The 26,199-nt window shown below is 37.8% G+C and overlaps 2 protein-coding genes across 2 annotated transcripts; one reads left to right on the top strand and one right to left on the bottom strand.

Annotated features, from left to right (window-relative positions):
• The first annotated feature begins 4,963 nt into the window (after positions 1-4,963).
• On the top strand, positions 4,964-8,475 carry LOC143864419 (protein WUSCHEL-like). The gene is made up of 3 exons (XM_077375356.1): positions 4,964-5,481; positions 6,260-6,360; positions 7,914-8,475. Exons 1-3 carry the CDS (start codon positions 5,106-5,108, stop codon positions 8,223-8,225), a joined length of 789 nt encoding a protein of 262 aa, XP_077231471.1. The 5' UTR covers positions 4,964-5,105; the 3' UTR covers positions 8,226-8,475.
• Positions 8,476-13,197: 4,722 nt separating this feature from the next.
• Positions 13,198-25,923, bottom strand: LOC143864350 (Calcium-binding EF-hand family protein). Its single transcript, XM_077375276.1, has 5 exons — positions 25,532-25,923; positions 22,116-22,412; positions 16,627-16,845; positions 14,514-14,642; positions 13,198-13,709 (listed from the first exon to the last, which is right to left on the bottom strand). Exons 1-5 carry the CDS (start codon positions 25,769-25,771, stop codon positions 13,482-13,484), a joined length of 1,113 nt encoding a protein of 370 aa, XP_077231391.1. The 5' UTR covers positions 25,772-25,923; the 3' UTR covers positions 13,198-13,481.
• Positions 25,924-26,199: the final 276 nt, after the last annotated feature.

The following is a 26,199-nucleotide window of genomic DNA, read 5'->3' as shown; positions in this document are numbered from 1 at the left end:
AGAAAAAAATCAACATTTTTTTGGGGGAAGTGACATATACTGGCCCCTTTTTCTTCCTTGGGCTAGCTCCCTATAGCGTGTTGACTATCCTTTTACACTATAAGTAGGTTGCCCAAGGAAGAAATAAAGACCTTGAGATTTCGAAATAGAACTAGTGGGGCCCACTCGAGTGTTATCAGTTGTCTTTGTTGTATTTATGTGGGTCCCACTGCAGTTTACCAATTATATGGCGAGGATCTTCTTGATTTTTTAGATGCATCCTGCAGTATCACTGTCCAGAAACTCGAAACGACTACTCTACGTAGGCCATCTTCGTTTTGGAGTTTGAGTCAAAACTGATTTTTGAAAAATAAAATAAAATTGGGCACTGTAGAATTTATTTTGGATTCAAATCGATTCTATGTGTCACCAATATTAGGGCTGCAACTCGGGTCGGGCGGGTCGGGTTTTGGAGAACCCAACCCTACACGAGAAATATCTCAGGTCGGGTCGGGTCGGGTTTTTTTTCGGAAAACCCACGATTTCCAAACCCGGCCCTACCCATGATAAATCTCGAGTCGGATTTTTTCACGTTGACGCAATTTTTTAAGGAAAAATCTTGTTTGGCAAGGCAACTCAACTCATAGAAGCAGAAATTACACTCACATTACACTTGAATCAAACAATGATGTAATTACACTCACATTATACTTCAATCAAACAATGCTATAATCAAACAATGTTGTAATTACAATCAAACAATGCTAAATCAAACACTTGAATCAACTCAACTCATAGAAGCATAAATTACACTCACATACAATAACAGTGGGTGCGTGGGTTTTCACTTTTAACTTTTAACTAACAATAGAAAAAAATGTACATACTATAACTTATTTAACTCGGGTCGGGTCGGGTCGGGCCCCTTCAAACCCGGCTCGACCCGAGATTCATGCGGGCTTTTGAATGTTCAACCCGGCTCGACCCGAAACCCATGAAACCTGAACCCAACCCAGGCTATTTTCTGATCGAGTCGATGCGGGTCGGGTAAAACCCGGCTTGAGTTGCAGCCCTAACCAATATGTGTATTTATGGTGGAACCAGAATTGATTTGAGTCAAAATCAATTGTATAACTAGGTACAAAACGCCCAGTCTTGTATAAAATCAGTTTTGGACTCAAAATAGAATCTCAACATCTAAACAAACACGGCCTAAAAGTACCTAAGCCGAGTCAATTCTAACTACTCATAAAAAAATGGATGGGAATGGCATTGTTGAAACAAAATCTAAGGATTTAAGTTGGCCCCGGAAAACAAATAGTCTGTGATCAAGGTAACGACCTGCTCTGATACCATGTGAAACAATCAATTACTCCAAAAGCTTAAGTTTTTAGAGTTGGTGTTATTTAATCATTTATACTTTAACACTCCCTCTCAGAGGTGGCCCTTCTTTTTTTTAACGTTTTCTTTTTTGTGGGGGGCATACACGTGGATTTTTAATACCAAGGAGTTGTTGGGTTTTGAACCCAGGAGCTAAGATGAGGCAATAGCTCAGATACCATGATAGACAAAGATTTCCTAGCAATCTTCAATGATTAGCATTATTCATAATGAGTGCCTATATAAAGCACATTAAGAGATAAACATGTTAAAGGATAAGATCCAGGAAGATAACCCCGATCTATCCTGATTATCACTCCAACTAACTAGCTGCCCACTCTTAATAATCTAGATCCAATGATCAGATCTTACTAGATCCGATCTACTCTAACAGTATGCAGTGGCTGATATATATCCTTTGCAGTTAATAAAATTTGTCAATTTTTGAACCGACCCACATCTGATAATTAGGTTGTTGTAATAGGCATCATGCATGACTTAAAAGTTACTATCACATGCGGTCTGTTACTTCGGCGTTGCAACTATCTTTCTATTCATGCCTTTTTAAGACCGATTTGGTGTGTTGCCCTGATGATTTATTATCCAGCAGCGGGTATTACATTTAACAAGGGCCTGTTCTCATTTCGTAGAGTTCTTGCAAACAACCTACTATGGTTCGATCGAGCATCGAGTTCGAACATATGTATAAGGTTAGCCAACACGACGCTAAATTACATTATGGTTGCAGTCACTCCTTAATAAACTAGGGATCTACCTTTGGTATCCTTCGTGATGGAGTCCAAAAACCCAGAGGATTCTCGTTCCCTAGCAACGGAAGCAATAAGATAAAGAGAAAAATAAGTCATTCGATCATCGTCGTAGGAAATAGAATACTTTATCACCATCGAGGGGGGTAGTACTTACTTAAATCGCTTGAATTCATAAGTATTCAGAGTGCAGGCTTCAATGTATGATCTAATAAAAATAGATAAATATAAACTGATGAAGAAATCGATGTAATTAATATCATGCATGACTTTGTAATTGTATAATGACAAATTACACATTCTTGGTTGTTTTCGCCTGCATTAATTCAGTCCTATGATGTGATCTATCTCGTTTTCAACCCAATTTCCATGCTAGCGCCAAACATTTTGAAGTAAACTTCCAATTTGTTCGAGATATATGAAGTTATTTTCAACAGGGGCGGAGCCAGGAATTTACACTTGGGGGGCCGGACTAATTTACACTTGGCTGCATTTGTCATTGGGGCGTATGGCCACTAAACTACCTAAAGCATGCATGTACATCCATGCAATATAAAAGGAATTTTGCTAGTCATGGCCCCTCATGCTATATGTGCCTCCGCCCCGACTTTCAAGTATCTCGATGTCCACAGGCGGAGCTACATGTATCATAAGGGGGCAGCTGCCCTGTTGAGTTGAGCCAAACTCCTTAATAGGCCCAACTCAATTGGGCCCGGCTCTCTTTGAAATTTGAAGCCTACCCTTTCTGTATAAGCCTGCCCCCCTTATGTATAATCTTGGCTCCGCCACTATCGATGTCCAATTCATTCCTAGTTCTGATCAAGTGATTGATGTATTCACCATAATTCTCAAATCTGAAGAGCTTCCTTATGCTCAGAGACAAGCTCACAATCATGCCTCTACAGTTTCACTTGCGAGGTTGTGGTAAGGATAATAACTCCATGTCATCAACAATCACATGTAAGCGATTCGCTTGATAACTCTTTAACTTTCAATGCATATCTAGCCTCTATTTTCATTCATCTTAGATTATGAAAAGTAATCAAGATCTTTTCTTTTTTATTTTTGTATTTAGTAACTTCTCAATGACAAATGCCAGTTCTCTCACAATCACCATTAATTAAGGGAGAGAAGTTTACTAAAGCAGTAAAACTCCTCCTAATTTGATTCTTTATACAGATAGAACAGAATAATTAAGATCATCCAAATAGATAGGCCTCAATTTATCTTTATTCATCCAGATATAAGAACTCTTTTTTTTTAAAAAAGAAACAACAAACCAACAAAATTGATAAGAGGGTCTTCACTCCTCACTTGAAGGTGTGTTAATCAGCTATGAGTTTCCCAAAAACTAGAGCAAAAGTTCAATTCAAAGCTTGATTAAAAGTTAAAAACACCCTGGTTATTGGCCGTACTTAAAAACACCCATGTCTCACTACCCCAAAAGGCACCCTATGTGGGCCCACAGAGAAGAAATCCGTGTGGGTGGTCCCACTTCTGTCCTAAAGGAATGAAGAAGAACTGCAAAGTACAGACCTCTGCTCGTACATATACCTCTTTTAGCCATCCTATACATAAGGCCTAGAGAAAAACAGACCTAACCCTAACCCTAGCTAACCCTAATATGTTCATTTACTACATGACTCGTGCTTTAGTCAGCTGGGTGTTCGGAAGATGAATAGTAGCAGGGAGGATAGGGCTTCTCGTTTTTTCAAGTGAAAAATGGAAAAACCTTAAAGCTCTATCAAAATAAGCTAATAGAAAAGAAGCCAGAAAAAACATGCAATATGGAGAGCAAACCCTGATAATAAGCCTATCAAAAGCAAAAGGGGAGTGATATTAACACCCCCTTTTAAGCATGTCCACCACCCCTATTTTATATGTTTTATTTAAAAGGAATAGTTCATCTCAATTCTCTTCTTTTTTTTGACATTAAATTACGGGTGTAATTCGGGTGGAGTCAAGTTGAGCTTTTACTAAAAAATGAATTGGATTCAACTCCACCCGGACTTGCAATTTTATGGTAAAAGCTCAATCAAAATTCCCAAAAAATTGACCCGAGTTGCACCCATAGTTAGAAAAACTTAAACTTCATTTTAAACAATGTTTTTTCTTTTCAAAAAAAAAAAAAAAACACACGTTTTGTCGACAAAAAAAAACTCCGTATATTAATTAAAACATTTAAAACATATTTTAAACGTATTAAATACAATTTTTGACCAAATTTCCAAATTTAACTCTGCTATATTTTGTGAATGACAAAATTTTAATGGAAATGATATTTTACCCCCTCTGATGGATAAAATACCCCCCCCCCCCCCCCCCAACGTTATCCGTTAAGTTTTAAAGGCAAAGAAAAACGTTGAAGGGAGTGAATTTACCCTCAAGCAGTGAACCATTCTCACCTAAACCGTTAAGGGGGAGGGCTTTTATCAGTTTAGGGGGGGGGGGATATCATTTCCCAATTTTAAATGTACTAAATGCATTTTTTTTGTGTTTCCATTTATTTGATAGTATTTTTCGTTTGGCTAACTATAGCTGCACCCGTGCACAAAATAAAGACTTTGGCACAAAAGTAGTGGAAGTATCATTCACAAAGAAGAAAAAAAAAAATTAAGAAGCCAAGAGAGAAAAGCCCATCATCTTTCCCCATTCATTCATTCTCTCTCTCTCTCTCTCTCTCTCTCTCTCTCTCTCTCTCCTTTTAATCATTTCCACATGCCTTTTCATCCAAGCAATTCTCCTGCAAACCCCCTTTCTGCCCCCTCTTTTGTCCCCATCCCTTTTTAAGCCTCCCTCTGTCAACTTCAATCCTTCTCTACCAGATATCCCTCTGATCTCCTCCTTTTGCTCTTCCTAAAAAGCCTCTCTCTCTATTATATGTTACCAACTTCTTCAGATACCCCTACCTCTCCCATTCTTCTTCCTCTCCCCCTACTCCTCTAAATCCTTTTTGTTCTCTTCCTCTTGTTTTTCTCTATGGATTCTAACCAATACCCACAACAAAACCAACAAAAGAATCATCAACCACTACATGAAGAAAGCATGAGTAATAGTAGTAAGAGTAGCTTTCTCTGCAGACAATCTAGCACAAGGTGGATTCCAACAGCTGACCAGATAAGAATATTGAAAGACCTTTACTATAACCATGGAGTTAGGTCTCCAACTGCAGAGCAAATACAAAGAATCTCAGCTAGGTTGAGGCAGTATGGGAAGATAGAAGGAAAGAATGTTTTCTATTGGTTTCAAAATCACAAGGCAAGGGAGAGGCAGAAGAAGAGATTTACTGTTGATGTGGCCATGCAAAGTGGAGGTTGGAAATCTGAGGATTATTCCATTTCAAACAAGTACACTGGTGGTGCTTCAAGAACTCATCTCTTTTTCATGAAAACTTTAGTTTCTCATTTGTTATTTTTGATATTTATAGGTTACTGATATTGGCACTACCATGTTTTGATAATGGCATGAACTCATATTGTCTTTTATTATTTAGACAGCTGCCATTCGTTATTGCAGTTCCCAATATATAGTGGGTTTGAATTTTGCGATGGATAGCTCAATTTTTCTCCGATGTTTTACATGTTCTAATTGGGTTTCTTTTCATTTTATTTTTATTTTCCTTTTGGGTTCCATTTCCAACAAGTACACTGGTGGAGTATCAAGAATCCATCTCTTATTCATGAAAATTTTACTTTTTACTTTTGTTATTTTTTATATTTATAGGTAGTGCAATTATTAAAACATGGTAGTGCCAATATCAGTTGCCTATTTATAATGGGCTTTGAATTTTGTGATGGAAAGTTCAATTTTTCTCCAATGATTTACACCTTCTCATTGGGTTTCTTAAGTTTGTGAAATTATTAAGACATGGTAGTGCCAATATCAGTTGCCTATTTATAATGGGCTCTGAATTTTCTTATGGAAAGTTCAATTTTTCTCCAATGTTTTAAATCTTCTAATTGGTTTTCTTAAATTTGTGCGATTATTAAAACATGGTAGTGCCAATATCAATTGCCGATTTGTAATGAGCTTCGAATTTTCTAATGGAAAGTTCAATTTTTCTCCAATGTTTTACATCTTCTAATTGGGTTTCTTTTGTTTTCTTTTTATTTTCCTTTTTGGTGTTTTTGCAGGGTTTTCTTCCTCTCCTTCCTCTTCTTCTCCTAGTGTACTTTCTGTTGGTCAGATGGGGAGCATTAATTGTGGGTCCGCACTCATGGAAAAGAGCTTTAGAGTAAGTGATTAAAGTAGTCTTGGCTTTGATTTATTGAATTCATTTGAAGAGCTCATTTAGAAGAATAGCCCCAAGCGTGCATGTCTAATAGGGTGAGTGAGAAATGGCTGTCTTTACTAAGAATAGAATACTATGTGATGAAAATTGTGCTTGCATTATTCAAATATTGTCTATAAAAACAAACTCTAATAACATGTATAGCTCTCAATCTCAATGAAAAGTGTTTCAGCTACTTTAAAAGAAACCCTCCTTGTTTATCTATTAAAGGCTCATAGCATTTATCCATTTTTTTGTTTCACAAAATATTGGAAAACACCCATCTATTTGGTTAGAAACATAAGATAAAAAATACATTGATGAAACTTTTTCTTCAAAACTTGTCTTAATTTCCTAATATAAAGTGCAAAATAATCAGTTTTTGTTATATATCTTGCCATGTTTCCATCCAATAGTATTCTATTAGAAAGGTCCACCCTATCTCTTCCTAGCTAAATATATGAAAACGTATTAGAAAGATAAAAACCCATTTTAAGAAGGGAAATGATTTCTGCGCTCCAGTGTTTTGATAAACATGCGCTCCCCTTGTTCGTCATGTAGTATTTAAAGGGATGTCAGAGGATATTAGGGTTCTCAGAAAGCTCTTAAAACCCTTTAAATACTACACGACAAACAAGTGAGCGCATGTTTATCAAAACATTGAGGCGTTGAAATCATTTCCCTTTAAGAAAATGCTAAAAACCTCCTTTTACTTTTCATGCATCATGGGTTTTTTGTAAGCTGAAAGTCAGTCATGTCTTAATATGTTTTCATGATTTGACCATCTTCAAGAAGCTCTTCCTGGCTTAAAAAAAGGAAAACAGATCAGAAATATAAAAACCCATTTTAAGTAAATGCAAAAATTGTCCTTTACTTTTCTCTAATGAGCTGCTATTAACCTAGCAATAAAAATGACTCCAACTCCCAAGCCATTTACCGTGTTTTATTGTTTTTTGATCGGCAGTGTTGTACATAGGAAAAATATTAGAAGGATAAACACCCATTTAATAAAATTCTAAAAATCTTCTTTTTCTTTTCATCATGGATTTTTTAAAGCTGAAACCCAGTCCATCTCTCTCCATTTTTTCACGATTCAACCACCCTCAAGAAGCTCTTCCTACCTAAATAAAGGAAAAACATAACAGAAAAAAAAAAAAAAACCTATTTCAAGAAAATGCTAATAATCTCCTTTTCTCTTTGTGAAATTGCCGATTACTCTAAAAGCTTAAGCTGTTAGAGCTAGTTTTTGGGTTGGCCGTACACATGGATTTTTAATATGCTGTTGGGTTTTGAACCCAAGACCTAGGTGACGCAATAGCTCTAATATCAAGTGAAACAACCAATTACTCCAAAAGCTTAAGCTATTAGAGTTGGTGTTATTTCACAGTTTAATTGGTTGTTTCACAATTAATTTAATCATTTGTAGTTCAACACTTTTCCTTAATGAGCTGTTATTAACCTAAAAGCCACTCAATCTCTCTTGCTATTTACCGAGTTTCTTTTGTTTTTCTGATCAGGAGTGTTGTATATCCAATAATGTTGGATGGATGGGCATGGAATCTCCTTCTTCTTCATGCCCTCCTCGTTTCAACATAAGAAGACCCAATGAAGCTTCCTCTGACGTGGAGACACTCCAGCTCTTCCCCATGCATGCAGGAGAACAAACTAACAACCTGAACCAGACCCACCCTTATTTTCCTGGTGGATGCTATTTCGAAGATGACGAAAATAGAGGTGGTTGCCCTACTTCTTTAGAGCTCAGCCTCAGCTCCTATGCCGGAGGGCTGCCCGATTCCACTTCGGAGTACCGGATTCAACGTGACTTTTGAGTTGAGAATATGTGAGATCTCATTGGGATAGTCTCATTCCATAGTTGTCTAGATTTGATTCTATGTTTATCATGTAAGTGCTATCCAAGTTTAGTGAATATCTCATTATTTTACAATTACAATGAGGTGTGGCACCCTATGTATAGGAGTGCTGACTTATTCACTTATGATCGGACCCACATATGTCTTGGTCACGATCGGACCCATTCTGATTATCGGTTGGATCTTTTATGGGGTGCTTTTCAGATCATACTTTTTGAGGTTATTATCGGTTTAAGTATAAATGATTAAAACTGAAGATATATGAGAGGCCTCCACCCTTGAATTCAGCACCCTGAATCCTTCAATTAGACTCAGAGACTTATTTTTATCAATCAATGTACTCAAGGTCTCAGCCACTAACACGAATAAAAGGGAGAAAGATGGTCGCCCTGCCTCAATCCACTAGTAGACTTAAAGAATCTCCTTGGGAGCCATTTGCTTTTTATCAATCAATCTACTAAAGGTCTCAGCCACTAACACGAATAAAAAGGGAGAGAGATGGTCGCCCTACCTCAATCCTCTAGTAGACTTAAAGAATCCCTTTGGAGAGCCATTTACTAACACAGAGAACCAAGCCGATGAGACGCCAATAGTTACCCGTGGCTGCTATTTCAATGACAATGAGGAACAAAATAGTGGTGGTTTACATCTTACATCCAAGAAAATTACTTTCTGGCAGTTATTTTATCTTCTTACCTCTCTTGAATTGTCTAACAAAAGGTGAGGTTAGAATACACCCCCTTGTTCTGATGAATACTCTTCCTTACCTTATACAATTACCATCTAAGTCAGAAAATATTGTTCCCGGGAATTTCTAATGTTTGGATGCACAAAAGCCTTGATGGATGGCTTAGGGGTTTTGCTTGGCATTTGGGTGTCACATCAGCAAAACCCTTTGTTTCGTTAGCAATATAGCATTGACATCCCAAGAGATTACCAAGGATGTCTCCTAGTTGATCACTGCTTGTCTACTGATGTAGCACCCTCATCCCCTTCTTATAAAATCCAAGCCAAATTCTACACCAAAAAAAAGAAAGAAAAAGGAATGTTGCTTAGACATCTTGGGAATAATGATTTTTTTTTCCTCTTCTCTCTTGCTTGTCTATATTAGTAATGACACCCCTGCCAATACTTTGCGAGGTTGACAATTAAACACTACTTACCACTATTGACTACTTACCAGAGTAATATAGGAGGGTTTATGATGGAGTTTTAAATTCCAATTGACCTATGGTTGAGTTTGGATTTTGGAATGGAAAACACTTTTAAAATGGGATCCCGTGTCCAATGATTTGTCCATTTCCAAGAATGTTTTTTTGCTTTTTTGCTTCATGGGGATTTGAGCTCCCTTCCTTGTATTTTAGTGGGCGCAGCCTAGGTGTGATAGTTAGGCAAGAGAAGAGGTCTCTCTCCCATGAAATGTGGGTGTGCGGCCATACGCGTGCGTTTTGCTTCTCTAGTCTCACCACCTAAGCACACCTTATTAAGGTGAGAGAGAGAGAGAGAGAGAGAGAGAGAGAGAGGGGGGTGTTTGAGCCGGAGAGCACAGGAAAATATCCTCGAAAAGTTTTTCCTTAAAAAGGAGTTTTCCGTTTGGTAAACTTATTTTCCATGGTTTTTTTTTTCAAGATGAAAAATAATTCATGTTTTTTTCAAGGAAAATTGCAAGAGGTGGTATTCTTATTCCGCCCTGATCACAATTAAATTTTTATTGGAGTTATTAATTAAGTTTCTCATTTTTATTTTTTCCATTTTGTTTAAGAGGGAATCTGAATAGGATGCTGATTCTGATTCCTGATTCCAGCAATACAAACGCCACCGCTACGTCGTACCACCAGCTCAATCTTCTTAATAGTTTCTCTTAGATCCTAGTAAATTTCAAATGGCCTAAATTCCCGTGCGCCGCCCCCCCCCCCCCCCCCCCCAAAAAAATCTAATGATACAATGTACGGTGATCAGGTCAATTGATCTAGTGGGCCACCACATAGATGGGGCATATCCCCACAAAGTGCGGCAACAAACAACCCAGGGCCCACCCACCCAATCAATGTGTTTTTTGATTATTTTTCTCTTGGAACAACGATCCGATATGATAGCTAAGATTGTCCGTTCACCATGTTTTCAGGCACACATATCAACCGCATGTCATGTCGGCCCACCAAATCAATGATCACACAATACAAGGAACCATGAACTCTAAATCCCAAATGCACAGATCAAAAGAAGCATTAACTGCGTTTCGTAATACAGAATTTTGAGATTCTTTCCGATCCAGGCCGAACTAGCAAACATGCTATACTTAAGGCCTTGTGATGAAGGTGGGGGGTTAAGGGTGTCAATTTTGGCTCCGGAAGCTCGCTCGAGCTCGGCTCGAATCCTTAACGAGCCGAGCCCGAGTTAGGCCAGGCTCGGCTCGGCTCGGCTCGTTAAAGCTCATTAAGAATTTAATATATTTATATATATTATATATTAATATATACATTAAAAGGGTTGTCCATGGAGTGAAAGGGGGGGGGGCAAAATATGTCACTTCATTTTTGGAACCCCATTTGTTACTAGGACCACCCCCCATAGTGTAAAAAAAGTAGTCAAATTACACTTAGTAGGGCTGTCCAGGGAAGATGAGGAGTGTGAACATAATATAACCCGAGCTCGGTAAGGCTCGCGAGCCGCTTGCGAACCTGACCGAGCCGAGCCCGAGCCCGAGACGAGCCTCACTTGTGAGCTTAACGAGCCGAGCCGAGCCTGGCCAAGCTCGGCTCCGCTCGGCTCGTTTACACCCCTAGTGGGGGTGGTCAGATCGAGTGGAGGGGCAACCACTAGCATTTCACGTTATGAATCGGGCTCGAGGATGTAGTTATCCAATAAAAAGACCCACATGTTATATGAATATCATTTTGAAAGATAAATCTAAAACTAAAACTCCACAACTACTCCTAACTATAGATACAAAGTCCGGATTCGAGAATAATTCGAAGCAAATGTTCAGAAATTTCAGGAAGGAAATGTGAAAATTCGAGAAAAAATGCATGCAAATTTCAATGTACAAGCCATTTATCTACTATATATACTAAAGTTTTCTAAATAAGACAACAAAATGCAAGGAAAGATGGTTTATTTCATTTCTTTTCTAGATTAGAATGTGTCCAATTTTCATAATAATGAATTTTTTCCTATCTAGATTACTAGTCATAACTCATAAATACCTAGAGGGAGTGGCTTGGGGAAGAATATAAAAATTTAACGGGAAATGATATCAGCACAACCATGTTGTAATAATTGAACAAACCTAGCTTGTCCTTTGTCCTTCCTCTTTTAATTCACTTGTGAAAGCTTTTTGGGAACTATAATGACCTTTGACAGCTCTTTACATAATAAAAGACAAGATGGATCAGTGCAATTATCAAATCATGGTTGTGCAGATACCAAATTGACTTCTTTTTTTAAGAAATAGTGATAGATATATTGATAAACAGGCAAAATCCCTAGACCAAGGCGGTCAAGAGATGAGTACATTAGTAAGGAGAAAATACAAGAAAAATAAAAGAGGAAATCAAGGAGGAAGAAGAAAAAATCTCCAACGTTCAATTAACCCCGTCCCTTTCTTAACGATCTGCCTCACTATTAGCCGAAAGACGAACGTGCTGGAAACGGACGGGATGGCCATCCACATGATAACAAATCTCATCAATTAAGTTCGCAAATCTCCACGGGTACTTCTTGTCAAGGTTTTAAATTTCGGACCGAAAGTCAAAAACCGAAACCGAAATGCGCAAAATTTCAGTCGAAATTTAGGAAATTTGGTCAATTTCGGCGAAATATTAAGTTTTAAATCCTTTACCAATTTCGAGCCCCACTACCAAATTTTGCGATTTCGCCAGAAATTTCGGTTTCAGTGGGGTCCGAAATTAACCTCGAAACTGAAATTTAAAACCTTGCTTCTTGTTACCAGCTAGCCTCCAATTGTTTTAAGGGAATCACCCTCGACAATCAATCTATGCAAGAGGTTGTCCTCTGTGAAACTACAAGATTACTCCAAAATCTTAAGCTGTTGGAGAAGGTGTTATTTAATCTTTTATACTTTAACACTCCCCGTCACATGTGGCCCCCTCTTTCTGGGTTGACCTACACGTGGCACATGTGGCCCCACTTTTGAGTTTGGCCATTGCATGTGGATTTTGCTATCAAGGAGCTTTGAACCCAGGCATTTGCTCTGATACGATGTGAAACTACCGGTTTACTCCAAAAGCTTAAGCTCTTGGAGGTGTTATTTAATTTTTTATGCTTTAACATCGTCTACTATCCTCATGCCCTGAAGAACTGCTCTAACCTCAACCTCGTTGGCATCCTATCCCCAACAGGTCCTGAGTATGCCCTTTTAATGGCATCCTCCTCATCTCTAAGCAATTCTCCCAACCGAGCCGGTTAGTGTTTCCCATACTGGACCTGTCGAAATTTAGTTTGAACCATCGAGGATTGGGTGGCACCCATCTAGTAATAATCATTTCCCAAATTGACTAACTATTTGCCAAATTTGTGATTAATTCAGAAAACCCAAACTTTAACTAAAAAATATGACATTTTTTTACTTATTAGGGGTGTTTCAAAGTTAAAATTTGGTAATTAAAAAATTACAGATTTTCCAATTTTTTTCATGAGAAAAGTGTTCCTGCACTGCAGCATAGGGAGCTTCCCTACGCTTTAGTGGCTTATAAAGCCTACCGTTGGTTCATATAGCGGGTCCACCTTTGCAGGTCCACAAAAAAATGACGAATGGGAGGCTTATAAGCCTCTAAAGCGCAGGGAGCTCCCTGCGCTACAGCGCAGGAACACTTTCCTCTTTTTCATTTATTTAGAGAATTTTTAGCCATGGTCCCAAAACACAGGATGATCACAAAAGTCCAACTAAACTATGACGAATTACACAAAATGAAACCTTCCAAAATATCATCCATATTTATTCAAAAGCTGTAGTAACTCTCCAAGGAGAGTGTTGCTAACCACATTTCCAAGACCTTACAACAGATGATAAACAAGAAACATTTGAATCCTATTAGCATAAATTCTTGGCTACCAAATAAGATTATGTTAACTTAATCTTATTTGAAAGTAAAGCATTAACGTTTATTTGTAAGCCATTAACTAAGATATATAAGTATTACAACCACTGCTTACATATAAGAGGCCCTTAATCATCCAGATTTGCCACAATAATCACACATCTTCGGAAAATTGAGTAGCTACTGGAGCAAACAGAGAAGAGGCAGAAGAGAGGGGTCCATGAACAACTGAATTTGAAGAGATGGATATGGGATTTCCCTCCAATTGTAACATAATACTGCCTAAAATCTCCTTCATTAACTTCTTGAACTCATCTTCGTCAACAGTCTTTCCGTCATCAGCATCCACCATCTTTAAGACGTCCCCGACAACCTGATCCATCTGAAGAAAATCCAATCCACCTTGTTTAATTCTTGTGGTGGAGTAATGGGTTTGAGCAGATTTACAGGCGAGTCGAAAAGGTTCGGGGATTACTTGCCAAGGCAAAAAATGTTCAAAAAATTTGAGAAACATTAGAAAAGAATTCAAGGAAAATTCTAAAACACATTTTTTCAACAAAAATAGTGGATGAGATTTGTTTTTTGGAGGGTGTGTGTTTTAATAAAAATTACATTTGTCTAGTCACATAGCTACACTAGGGTTAGTCACATTGGACTTTGAGGAACTCCGGAGGACTTGAAGAGTAGCTTGGACTCTGAAAACCGGTTTAGTCAGAAAGTCAAAGATTTAGCCCAGAATTTTCACCAAAACGCTATTCTCTTGCTAAAAGACTCACCGAGAATCCTTCTCATAAAATATTCGCCTTGGAAAATGACCAAAATACACTTATCTCATGGAAAGCGATAAAAATTTGAAAAAAAAAAAAAGAAGAAAAAATTCCTGAAAAAGGAAACAATCCTAATAAAAGCATTTCAATAACATTAGAGAAATGATATCTACAGTCCTTGCTTTGATAATGGGACTCCATGCTTTATTAACCACCATTCTGATTGGTGGTTGAGATCATCTTGGATATTGTAACAGCAGTTAAAAGTAGATTAGAGAAGAACAAAGTGAGTAGTGTCATTATTGAAACAAGGGTGTGTGGATAACTGGATATCAATAGTCTATTTTCCAATTTCCAATCTGACGATCAATAATTTTTGCATTAAAAAACGAAGAGATGTGATCTTAACATTTGGTTACCTGGTTGATCGCACCATATGGTGGCAAGCCGGCGTTTGGGCCCACCCCATCCAACGCAACCCGTAGATACTCCTTTGATACCTTCCCGTGCCGATCTTTCGGTAGGGCCGTCCATGCCGAATCTAACGACTGAGAAAGTGAAGGCAAAAGTAATCAATATCAGCTTAAATTAAGTTTATTTGAATCTTATGTAAACAATAAAATATTAACTTAAAATTAAGTTTATTTGAATCTTATGTAAACAATCTTAGCTTAGATTAGAATCTTAATAATGAAAGTGAAGGGACTATTGGATGCATGGAACATTCTTACTGGAAAATTAAAATCTAAAAATTTCAATGTTTTCATGGAAAATTGCAAACGTAGTAGACCCTGGAAAATTTTCCCATGAAATATTGTTCTATGGAAAAAAATTCCATAAGGTGAACAATGAAACAGCATGCTAAGAAGAACCAAGTGGTTCATAGTTTCGACATTATGGTCAAAAGGTGTGGCCCCAGTGTGACCCTGGCCCACAACACAAGTCACTGTTAAACTAGAATCATTGGATTCAATCCAATCGTACGTGCAGAATATGCCAAACACAATACAATAGATCAAAAGATCCAATCAATACAATATCCATAATCTATCAAAAATTATCTACCCATACTAATAAACTAGAATACAAAAGAAAGATTAAGAAACTAATCTCAAGTCGTGCCTCTCTAGTTTGGTGGGAGAGATCTCCTTTGGTCAATTAGATGGCAGCAGAGACCGACTCCTTTATTTATAGGAAACAAATTCTAGAGTTCTACCTACAATAGAAATCTAATTGGCTTAAACTATTTAACCAAATGATGTAGTTGAACATAGGACTACACTAATGATCCATATTTCAAAAACAATGAGATGTATTGATTACCCCTATACCTTTATCTTTGATCAATGGATAACCAGTAATTTCACCCTTAATCTAATTCTTCAATCTAGACAGTCAATATTAGATCAATGATCGCCGACATAAGATCTTATAGTCATATGTAGGGGTGATCCGTACCATTGATTTAGTGCACCATCACTAGTGCTGGGATTCGATTATGATGAAAGGATCTTAAGCCGTTGATCAATAATTTGATTAAAAGGACCATAAAAGAATGTCAAATGTTCTAAGAAGAACTCTTTTTTTGTCTCGATTTTGTTCAACAGCTTAAGAGCGCCCGATCATGATACGACGGAATGCAATGAGTTTAGTGGTTGTTCATGGTCACTAGATCAACAAAGCCAATCAACTTGAAATACCATGGGGATTTTAGAGCCAGATTGTTTCACAACAGAATCAACCGCCCATATTTCCAGGGAAAAATGGGAAATAATCTTTCCAACCCCCTTTTTTTCCTAAAAAATGATTGCATTTTCACCCCCCTTTGGAAAAGACAAAACTCAACTCAACTCAACTCAACTAAGCCTTTGTCCCAAACTAGTTGGGGTCGGCTAATGAATCCTTAGAAAATTTTCGTGAAGAAGGTGAAAGAATCTACCCGGCTCAAATTGACTGTCTAATCCTGACACTAGTTGGGTTCGTCTACATGGATCATTTTCTTCCATTCTCTCCTATCCAAGGTCATGTTATCTATTATGTTCCAAGCCATTAAGTCTTTCGTCACTGTTTCTACCCATGTTGTTTTCGGCTGCCTCTACCTCTTTTTACTCCATCATTGGAGAAGACAAAAGTGGTAGAAAAATTGAAATGCGGGAAATGGGGGAGAAAATATGCACTGCATCATTTAACAACTCTTTCAAACATGAATTGAGTGCGAGTTTTGTTGAACATCCCTATTTGTTTTGGATTTCGAGAATTGACTGAGAGTCCAAAACTGATTATTGGACCCAACTTATGTTTAAATTTCAGTTCAATAATTAGTTTTGGACTCACAATTGGTTCTCAAAATCCAAAACAATGGAGCTTTGATTGACATGGTAGGATAAAACTCAGACTTGGGCAAGAACTTAGCCAAAGGTAAAATAAGAGTCAAAGATTGATGTCAGTGCAATCTGAAGAACCTGAAAACTTGCCCCTTAAACATTAATGAAAATTCTAGGATTCTAAATTTCTCAAAGTAAATAAACTAACCTTCTCCAATTCAAATTTGTTGTATAAAAATCTTTTGATGCCGCTTCCATCGAAGGTGTTTTCACTGTGGGCAACGATGACTGGATGCTCTCTGAGAGAAAGAGCAATGTTCTTCACAACCATATTGAATACTTCTAAGAAGGTCTCCTGAGAAATGGGTTTCTCATGTTGATCAACTCCGCAAGACTGCATGGCCGGTTTGATGATAATGCTTGAAACCTACACAGACGGACTAAAAAGTTAAGAGAAACACGAAAGAATTAATTGAAAAAATTTTACCGTAAAAAATAGCAAGCAGTATCATGGAGCTGCATTTGAATCAATATCATTTGTTGAAGTTTTATAAAAAAATTCTGGGAAAATGAAAAAATAATCAATAGATAATTATAACACAGAAGGTCAAGGTGATTATGCTTGAATAATTTTTCTATGTTCTTTTTTCCCATCATGGTAAGAAAGGAATTTGAGAAAGGCAGCTGTTTTGGTCTGTTTGGGTGTGGAACTCAATTAGGCTTTAGGTGCAATTTGTGTGTGTACCTGCAATCTAAAAGCAATTAGATTTTGGGTGCAATCTGTGTTTAAAACACCAATCCTTTTCTAGATTGCAGTTTTACACGCAACTTGTATCAGACAATCTAATTTGATAATACGCGGAAAAAATAGATCCTTGAAAGAAGGATGAGATTCTCTATCTATATAGAGAATCAACACATCTTCTAGTGACAAAAAAACTGAAGTAACAAGAAGATTGTACCCATGCTAAGGAAGAGATGTGAAGAGAGAAATGAAACTATGGTAGCAGTATCAACTCTAGACTGACAACATAGAGGATAAAAGGAGGGTGCTAAAATGACAAAGATGAAAAGGTCTCTCCTTGCCCATAGCCTGAAATAGAAGGATCTCAATCTCCAACTAATTGATTTTATTTAGAATAGTTACAGTAGGAATCTTACTCTTGCTTATTCTATGTTCATGATGCACCTTTCCTACTGTATTGTCCTCAAGATCATATAGACAAACCAAAGCAAGGCCTAACTAATTGGTAAGGCAACACCATTTTTTTTTCACATGGCATCAGTGAAACAATTGTAGGCTCTTCTCCTTTCTTTTGCCCTAGTTTTCTCTTAAATTCTCCACCTCCCCATGGCCTCCAAACTCAACTAATCTTCTCCCAATACTCCAATCTCTTCTCCTAGATCGTCTCCAACTCTCAATCCAGACTTCTCCTATGGTCACAATATGACCAACTCCTTATCAGTTGAATAAATGTTCTCACACTAATTCGGTTCTTGCTCAAGTCGTCAAGCTCAACACATTTCAAGAGGTCTGGTAGACTCTCGAAGCGGTTTTATATGCTTACTGGACCACTCGGATAATCCAACTTTGATCTGAAGTTCAAACCCTTCGTAGGGGCTCCTCTCCATTCCTGATTATCTCCAAAAGTTGAATTCCATTGCCAGTGCTATAGGCATCATTTGCCAACCTGTTTCGAATTTTGATCTTGCTATTTACGTGATCACTGGCCTAGGGCCTGATTATGAATGTCTTGTCATGGCACTCTCGGTTTGCTTCAAACTACTCTCCATTGCTGATCTCACTCCCCTTCACTTCAACTGTGAGTCTTGGCCTGTAGATGCTGGTCAAATGGTGCAATCCACTATTCAAAAACATTGCCTTCACAGCACAGAATCCAACCAGCGTGAGTGTGATTATCAGCATGGTCGTGGTCGTTGTCTACAAGGTGGTTGAACCAACTATGGTTCCACTCACAGCACACAAGGGATCAGTAGAAAAATCCAATTAGTAAAAATGGATCCGATCTCACGATAAGTAATAGAAAGGAACAAGCAACAATATGCACACACTAAGATTATATGTGGTTCGGCCAAGATGCCTACATTGTCCACAGGAGAGAAAATGAACTTCCACTATGAGAAAACAATAAAACAGGATTACAATGATTTTATCCCAAAATCGCAAACTGCAATCCTTTCTGTTGTCCTCTCCCCAAGACCTTACAAAAAAAAGGAGAGAAAATAAAAAAGATTCACTTTCAATTACTCACCACAAGAGAAATCCCAAAGAGAAAACCCTCTTCTTTCTCACACTCCCCCACTCACATTCTCCCTCTCTCACCAATATATATAGAACTTCTCCAAGCCCAAGACCTAATTCTAGTCTAACAAGGAGACCCCTAGACTAACTCTCCTCTTTCTCTCCTAGTCCAACTAAGTACTATGCTCCATAGCAATCCTAGTTACACTGGTAACTAGCTCAAGAAGAGACTCACGTGGAGTGGGAAACAAGACAAAGCCCCACAATCTCCACCTTTGCTTGTTTTCCAGCCACCTAAAGATTTTCCATGGATGTCACCACCGGTCCACTGTTGCTACAAACCATCATTAGCCTTTTGAAGCACTAGGTAGTAGGTACACATCATCGAATCATCCTGGTTCTGACATCACCTAAATCGATGAACTCGGCCAATGCACGTGTGTAGTTGCACCAAGTCAACGTGCCTAGTCAACTCTAGAGAGAGACCACAATCCGTCACCCACACTAGCAAGAACTAACCTCTCACCATTGTCTGCAGACTAAACTAAAAACTGGTCTCTACCAACCGTCAAAAGAGACTTCATGCGTGCTCATGCCACTTCTTTCCAACTAACCATTGAGATCATAGGAATAGTTTTAGAAACCATATTCCCTGCCACCGCCACACTTCTCTCCTTTCAATATAACCATATAGCCGCATGTGATTTTCACGGCTCAACCTGCAGATGAATACTTGCAAGTTGCAACCTCTGGAGTCAAACCAGACAACAGACATTAGATTCATACACCAAAGCATGAAAAACTATGTTGAACATCTTGATCTTCACCATCAATTCCAAATATAACAAGTGGACCCGTCACCAAAGGACACTACACATGCCCTTATCTCCTAAAACGTATTAAAATAAACTCTTCTGGAGAATACAAGAACAGAACACATTGAATCTAGAATCGTCTCATCGTGAAGAGAAATGTGATTACTTGTGGAGACTGTAAGAACATCTCCAATCGTTTTTGCTCTGCTCATTTGTTACTGCCACCACATATTTTTAGCAACATTGTCTGACGTGTTAGCTCACTTCGGACAATCTTGCGTGATGTGATCGTATGCCTATAATGTCAAATTTCCTGCAAGTGGGTGTACAAGACCAAATGATAGAGGATGGCTACATCGAGCACTACAAACACCGTCTTGTGGGGAAGGGCTTTCATCAACAACATGGTCTTGATTTTGATGAGACCTTCAGCCCAGTAGTAAAAGCACCTAGAATTCGAGCACTACAAACACCGTCTTGTGGGGAAGGGCTTTCATCAGCAACATGGTCTTGATTTTGATGAGACCTTCAGCCCAGTAGTGAAAGCACTTAGAATTCGATTTGTGCTTTCTTTAGTATGTACTTTGCATTGGCCTCTTCAACAGCTCAATGTTCGGAATGCTTTTATCTATGGCATGTTAAATGAAGAAGTGTTTATAGCCCAACCACAAGGATTTATTGATCCCCACCAACCGCACTTTGCTTTCCGTCTCCACAAGGCTCTCTGTGGCCTCAAACAGGCTCCTCGCACCTGTTTTACTCTCTTCAGCAATTTCCTACTAGATCGTAGTTTCAAGTGCATTCTTTCTGACACGTCTCCTTTGGTATAGTTTTCATCAACGCATTTATAGGCATATGCTCCCTGATCACCTCTCACTAATTATTTTGATATGAAATATCTTGGTGATCTCAGCTACTTTCTCTTCATGGAGTTCACTCATTCTCCTCATTCCATCACATTTAGACAATGTATTTTCTTGATCTCCATAATTGAGCTTCTATGCATGGCGTTAAAGCCTCTCACCACACCTATCTGCATCGGATCTAAAATGTTAGCTATTCAAGTAGACGCCATCACTAATCTCGCTGATTATTGAAGCATTGTTGGGAGACCTCAATACCTCATGATGACTCATATGAACATCTCTTATGATGTCAATCAGGTGTGTCGGTTTAAGCATGCCCCACCACTGTTCATACAGAGGTGATCAAGAGGATTCTTATCTATTTTTAGAAGACAATTGAGTATGGTCTCATCAGTTTGTTCTCCAGTGGATCCATCGCTTATTGCATACTTTGATGCTGATACTTGATAGGACGGGATCCCCTGACAACAAATGACCACCTCTGGTAGTTGCATACTTTGGTCTCTCCCTCTAGTGTTGAAGGCTTGAAGCTGAGTATTGTGCCCTTGTCGCCACTACTGCCAATCAGTGCTGGTTATTGTCCCTCATTCACAACTTAGTGATTATTCTCAAGAGACCTTTGCTACTACGTAAGTGCTCCTTAAATGGTTGCAAATTCAATAGTGTATGCAAGCACTACACATTGAGATCGGTTACCATTTTGAACGAAAACAGGCATCTGAGGGCTCTTTGAAAGTTCAATTCATTCAAAGTGATGAACAATTAGCAGATATTTTTACGAAAGGTCTCTCTTCCAAACGTTGTGTTTGGCTACGCAATAAACTCACAGTTGTTGTTTAATCTTTGTGTATGATGTGTTCTACTTCCGTATTATATTTACTTCAAGATTATAAATATGAACCAAGGCCTAACAAATTGATAACAACTCCAAAACATAGTTTTACAAAAGGTAATAATATTTCCACCCACTTTTATTTGTCTTTTTGTAAAATAAATGAATTTCTATTTCCTTTTTGGTGGTATTTTCTTCAAAAATACTATTTTTTCCACACATTTGAGGGAAATCTCCTTTCCTAATTGGACTTTCTCTTTTGCAATTCGTTGTATCTTTCTCTTATAGTGGAAGATTGTAATCTTACCCGTGGATGTAGGTATCATTGCCAAACCACGCAAACTCTCAGGCCATGCTTGGCAAACTTGAAAGTTCTTCCATGGTTTTTTAGTTTATAATGTGGTGAGAAGGCTACGAAGGGTGGGAGGATGAGAGACTTGAGAGGGTAAGAGTGAGGAGAGGATGAGAAAAGGAAACAAAATAGGGGAAAGAAAAGAGTTTCTTTCCTTGTTTTTCTGTGTTTCCTCACCCACTCCTCACTCACACCCTCTTAGGCCTCTCCCTCTCCCGCCATCCCTCATCATGGAGTACACTAATATTCCTTGGAAAAAATTCATGGTCGCCAAACATGGCCTTATGCGTGTTGTGTTCTCATGCATCTGTCATTTATTTCTATACATGTGGATTTTGTGGTAAAATCACAAGGGGTGGAAATGCTTGTAAAGGGGGTGGAAATATCATTTACCAAAGGAAAAGCAAGAGTCTACTCTAAATTCATAAAGTCTACACAAGACTCTAAAAGCAAGTAGTGGAGCTTAAGAATTATAACAGTCGTCGCCGAGTAAATAAATCATCCAAAAATATGCAATGCAAGAATTATAAGAGCCTTAGAAAAAGCATGAAGTTATGATTTTCGATTACCCAAGAGTCGGAGGAAGGTGGTAGCCCGTGATCAACTGTAAGTTGTTCCAATGCCTTGGTGATGTAGTCATGCAAAGACTCATCTGCCGACTCTATATGAGAGAATATCGCAACTGCCTCAAGTTGAAACCTTGGACTGTCAGCAAATTCATGAAGATCTTCACCATCAATCCTCAATATCACAATTGGATCTCGCTTGAGCCCAGCTGCCATGCCTAGTAGGATATCAGAGAGCACCTCTTTGAACTCAACCTTGTTTACTTGCTCTTGTTTCCCATGGGTGAACTCATTCAAAACCTTCACATATTACAAAGAAAACTATAATTTAGCACACTGTATCCATAGTTTACAAACTTGAGAGCACAACTCAAACACGAAGTGGATCGAGTCAACTCACTCGATAATAACTCGAGTACATTTTCCTATTAATAAATGAATATTTCTGCATATATTTATATTTTTTTAAATATAACACAAAATATATGCAAGTTGTAGTAGTTTAGGGTCTTTTATACCAAATAAGATGTTCTAGTTTCAAACATCTTGCGGGCTTTTGTGCTTTGCCATACATGAAGAGTTGTTGGTGAGCTAACTCCTTTCACCAGTGACTAAGTCAACACAAACAAGACTCGACGATTTTTAGTGTTATGCTTGTATCTTCATATATGCAATACCTACAAAAGTAGAACGTACTTTGCTGGTTGCAGCTCAGAAAGCATGCTATCGGACAATCCTAACCATTGGATCGAAAGACATCTGAGAAATGCAGTTAGCAGCTAAAGAAAAAGTGCTTCCACAATTTAAAGGGAAATAATAAAATTTAGGGATATAATTATAAATTAGAGGCAGTTTCACCCATGGAAGCAGGATTCTTCCTTGGGAGCCTTCGATTCCCACTTTCGATTCCCGTTTCGATTCCCGATCTGGCAACCTACTTTCACCTCCGTCGTGAGTCTCGCGACTAAGTGTGTCGCCCAGAAATCTGCCTTTCACTCTGTTGTAAAGAGCTGAGATTAATGTCATTCAAAGGCATGTTTATTAGTCTCAGCCCTCCACAACAGAGTGAAAGGCTGATTTTTGGGTGACGCACTTAGTCGCCACGGACGTGAAACAACCTCTACAAATTAAAGGACAGTAAATAAAACTAGAAATTTTGGAAAAGTTTTTATTATCCATTAAATTCCTGCAATCCAAACAGGGCCTATAGTGAAAATAAGAGTTTTTATATGGTGTCTGCACACATGTGCAAGTATTTTAAAAAAATTATGCAATGTTTGAAATATAGCGATACATCAGCCTATTTATTGATAAATATTGGCATTGGAGGGGTCTCACACGGCGACATATACGTAAAAAGACTACTGAGGATCAAGGGGATGAGATTGATATGAGGTAAACGGCAATGGGTCAGATTTGTGTCGGATCAACAGATCAGATCACATCCACATGGGCCCAAAAAGTAGTTGCTAGGAAACAAATGGAGGTGACTTTCAGGGCATAACCTATCTTCGTTGGTAGCCAACAAATGAATGGTTTAGATCACCCAATGATGTGGGCCCACTATTTTTTCCTACATCTGCATGCATGGCTGTACACTGTATAAAAACTCAATACTAAAAATAGCACAAATATGAGCATGCAAATAATCCTAATTCACTGGGGGGAAAAAGATCTATGAAAATATAGCTTAAATGGTTGGTTTCTGGGCTATAACCAATCTAAGAGGTAAACCAAACCATGTGAGTAGTTTATATCAATAAATGTGAGCCCATGTGCATGATGTAGCTGGGAAGCATGAAAATTTAATACATGCAAGATAACTGTGATCATTCTCCTCTTCAAAACAATCTCATCAAACTGGTAGAAAAATATAATTCCCCACCAAATATGTGGTGCCAATAATAGATTCAAAAATACCCAAAAATCAAAAATAAGAAAAAAAATGACGACTTGGGTTGTTTGGCTGTGGGGGAAAAAGAATTTTTCAGAGTTTGTTTAACTCATTTTCCATCTATTTCTTTTCCGAAATTGGAAATTTTCCTTGAACCCACTAGACCCTAGAATTTCGTTTCTCATGGAATGTTTTTTCATGAAAATTCCATGATTTTGTAATTGGCTATCGAACTTCTCTAATTGACAATTGATGGCTTGTTGGAAATTATGCCAGCTACTAAGAAAAGAAAAGAAAAAGTAAATGAAGAGGGGCTGCCAATATCAAAAAAGGATAAAGCTAGTGTGCCGATATCAAAAGAAGGGAATGCAAATATCATCTACCATGTCCATGAGGAAAAAGATGCAAAGGTATAATAATAGAAGATGAATTGTATCCACTGTTGAGTGTTCAAACATCTTAAGTAGCAAAAGACAAGATCCCAAACGGTGACTGAAAAAGACAACTCCATGTCCACCAAACACTAATAAACAATTGCACAAAATATCACTTGCAAAGAAAAAAAAAACTAAAAAAGAATAAAAAAAGATAAAGCTAAATCACAAGTAGAATAATTTTCTTCTGTAATGCAACAATATAAGTCTAGAAGGCAGAAATAAATCAAAATGAAATTACTTCCATAAAAAAAGAGAGAGAAAACTAAAGCAAGAAGCCAAGAACATTGTTATTGAAGAAAAGACATAGAAACCCCATTAAAAAAAGAATTACAAGAACTTCCACAAACAATCACAGGAAAACGTGGAAAAAATAAAAATCAATAACAACTCCCCACCAAAAAGAGGGAAGAAAGAGGGGGAAATTCAAAATCCAAACATGGGTTTTCCATAATTCAACCAAAAAGAGAGAGAGAAAACCCATATCACCAAAATGAAAATATGCATCAAGAAACAAACAAAAGTTCATAATAAAAAAGAAAAAGAAAAAATAACTCCCAACAAAAAAAGAGGAAAAAAAAGGGGAGGGGGAGGAATCAAAAACTAAACATGGGTTTTCCATAATTCAACAAAAAAAAAAAATTCCATATGACCTAATTGATAAAAGCATCAACAAGAAACAATAGTTCAGAAGCAAGTGCGCAGTAGAACATATGTAGAAACAAAGAAAAGAAAAACAGAGAAAAAATTTACCTCAGTACAAATATGGTCGAAAAAAATCAAAATCCAAACTACAAAACCCATATCACCAAAATGAAAAAAAAAAATGCATCGACAAAAAAAAAAGGTTCAGAAGCAAGTAGGTAGTAGAACATATGTAGAAACAAAGAAAAGAAAAACAATGAAAAAATTTACCTCAGAATACATTTGGTCTGAATCAGGAGATGGGTTTTTCATAATTCAATCAAAAAAAGAAAACCCATATCACCAAAAAGAAAACAAAATGTATCAACAAAAAAAAAAGTTCAGAAGCAAGTCGGTAGTAGAAAATATGTAGAAACAAAGAATAAAAAAACAGAGAAAAAATTTACCTCAGTATAAATATGGTCTGAATCAGGAGAACTTCCTTTAACAGGAAGACCAAGAGCAGCTCCAATATCAGCTACAGCAGGCTGAAGTTCTTTCACAGAGAGCTTACCATCATGGTCTTGATCAAGTTCTTTAAATTTATGATCAACAAAGTTACTAAAAACCTGCTCGTTCTGAACCAAATCCTTTAAATCTGAACCGTCCAAAAGCTGACCACTTTTCTTCTTAGCGGTGCTCGCCATTCTTGCTTTCTTAAACCCTTTCTAGTTGGGTGTTTGGATAGAGAGATTATTAATGAAGAAAGGCAAAAAGAGAGCAAAAACAGAGTAAGTTCTCGTGACTCTGTTTCTTCTTTTCCTCTGTTTTATTGCCTTCTGTACTCTGCTTTTTCTTCTCATCTCTTACTTCTTTGTAATTGATAAGAAAGAATCAACGGTTGGGATTAGTTGGACGGTGTGGATTCTCTGCCTTTGTTTATTTTTTGTTCCTGGGAATCTGTATGCTTTGAAAAATGCTTTCATTTTTGTGGTTCTACTGGGTTTGTACACGTGTCATGCGTAGAGAACTGGACGGTTGTTTTGGTGGGACCCATCATGGAAAAGTGATGGTCCTGATGGAAGGTTGAATATGGGAAGTGATATATTCACCCCGGTTTTCTTCCTTGGTTATG

Source organism: Tasmannia lanceolata, unplaced genomic scaffold, assembly GCF_043159265.1.
Source record: "Tasmannia lanceolata isolate RefF3 unplaced genomic scaffold, GAP_Taslan_0.1 ptg000048l, whole genome shotgun sequence".
Taxonomy (NCBI): Eukaryota; Viridiplantae; Streptophyta; class Magnoliopsida; order Canellales; family Winteraceae; genus Tasmannia; species Tasmannia lanceolata.
This window is presented reverse-complemented; position numbering and strand designations above follow the sequence as displayed.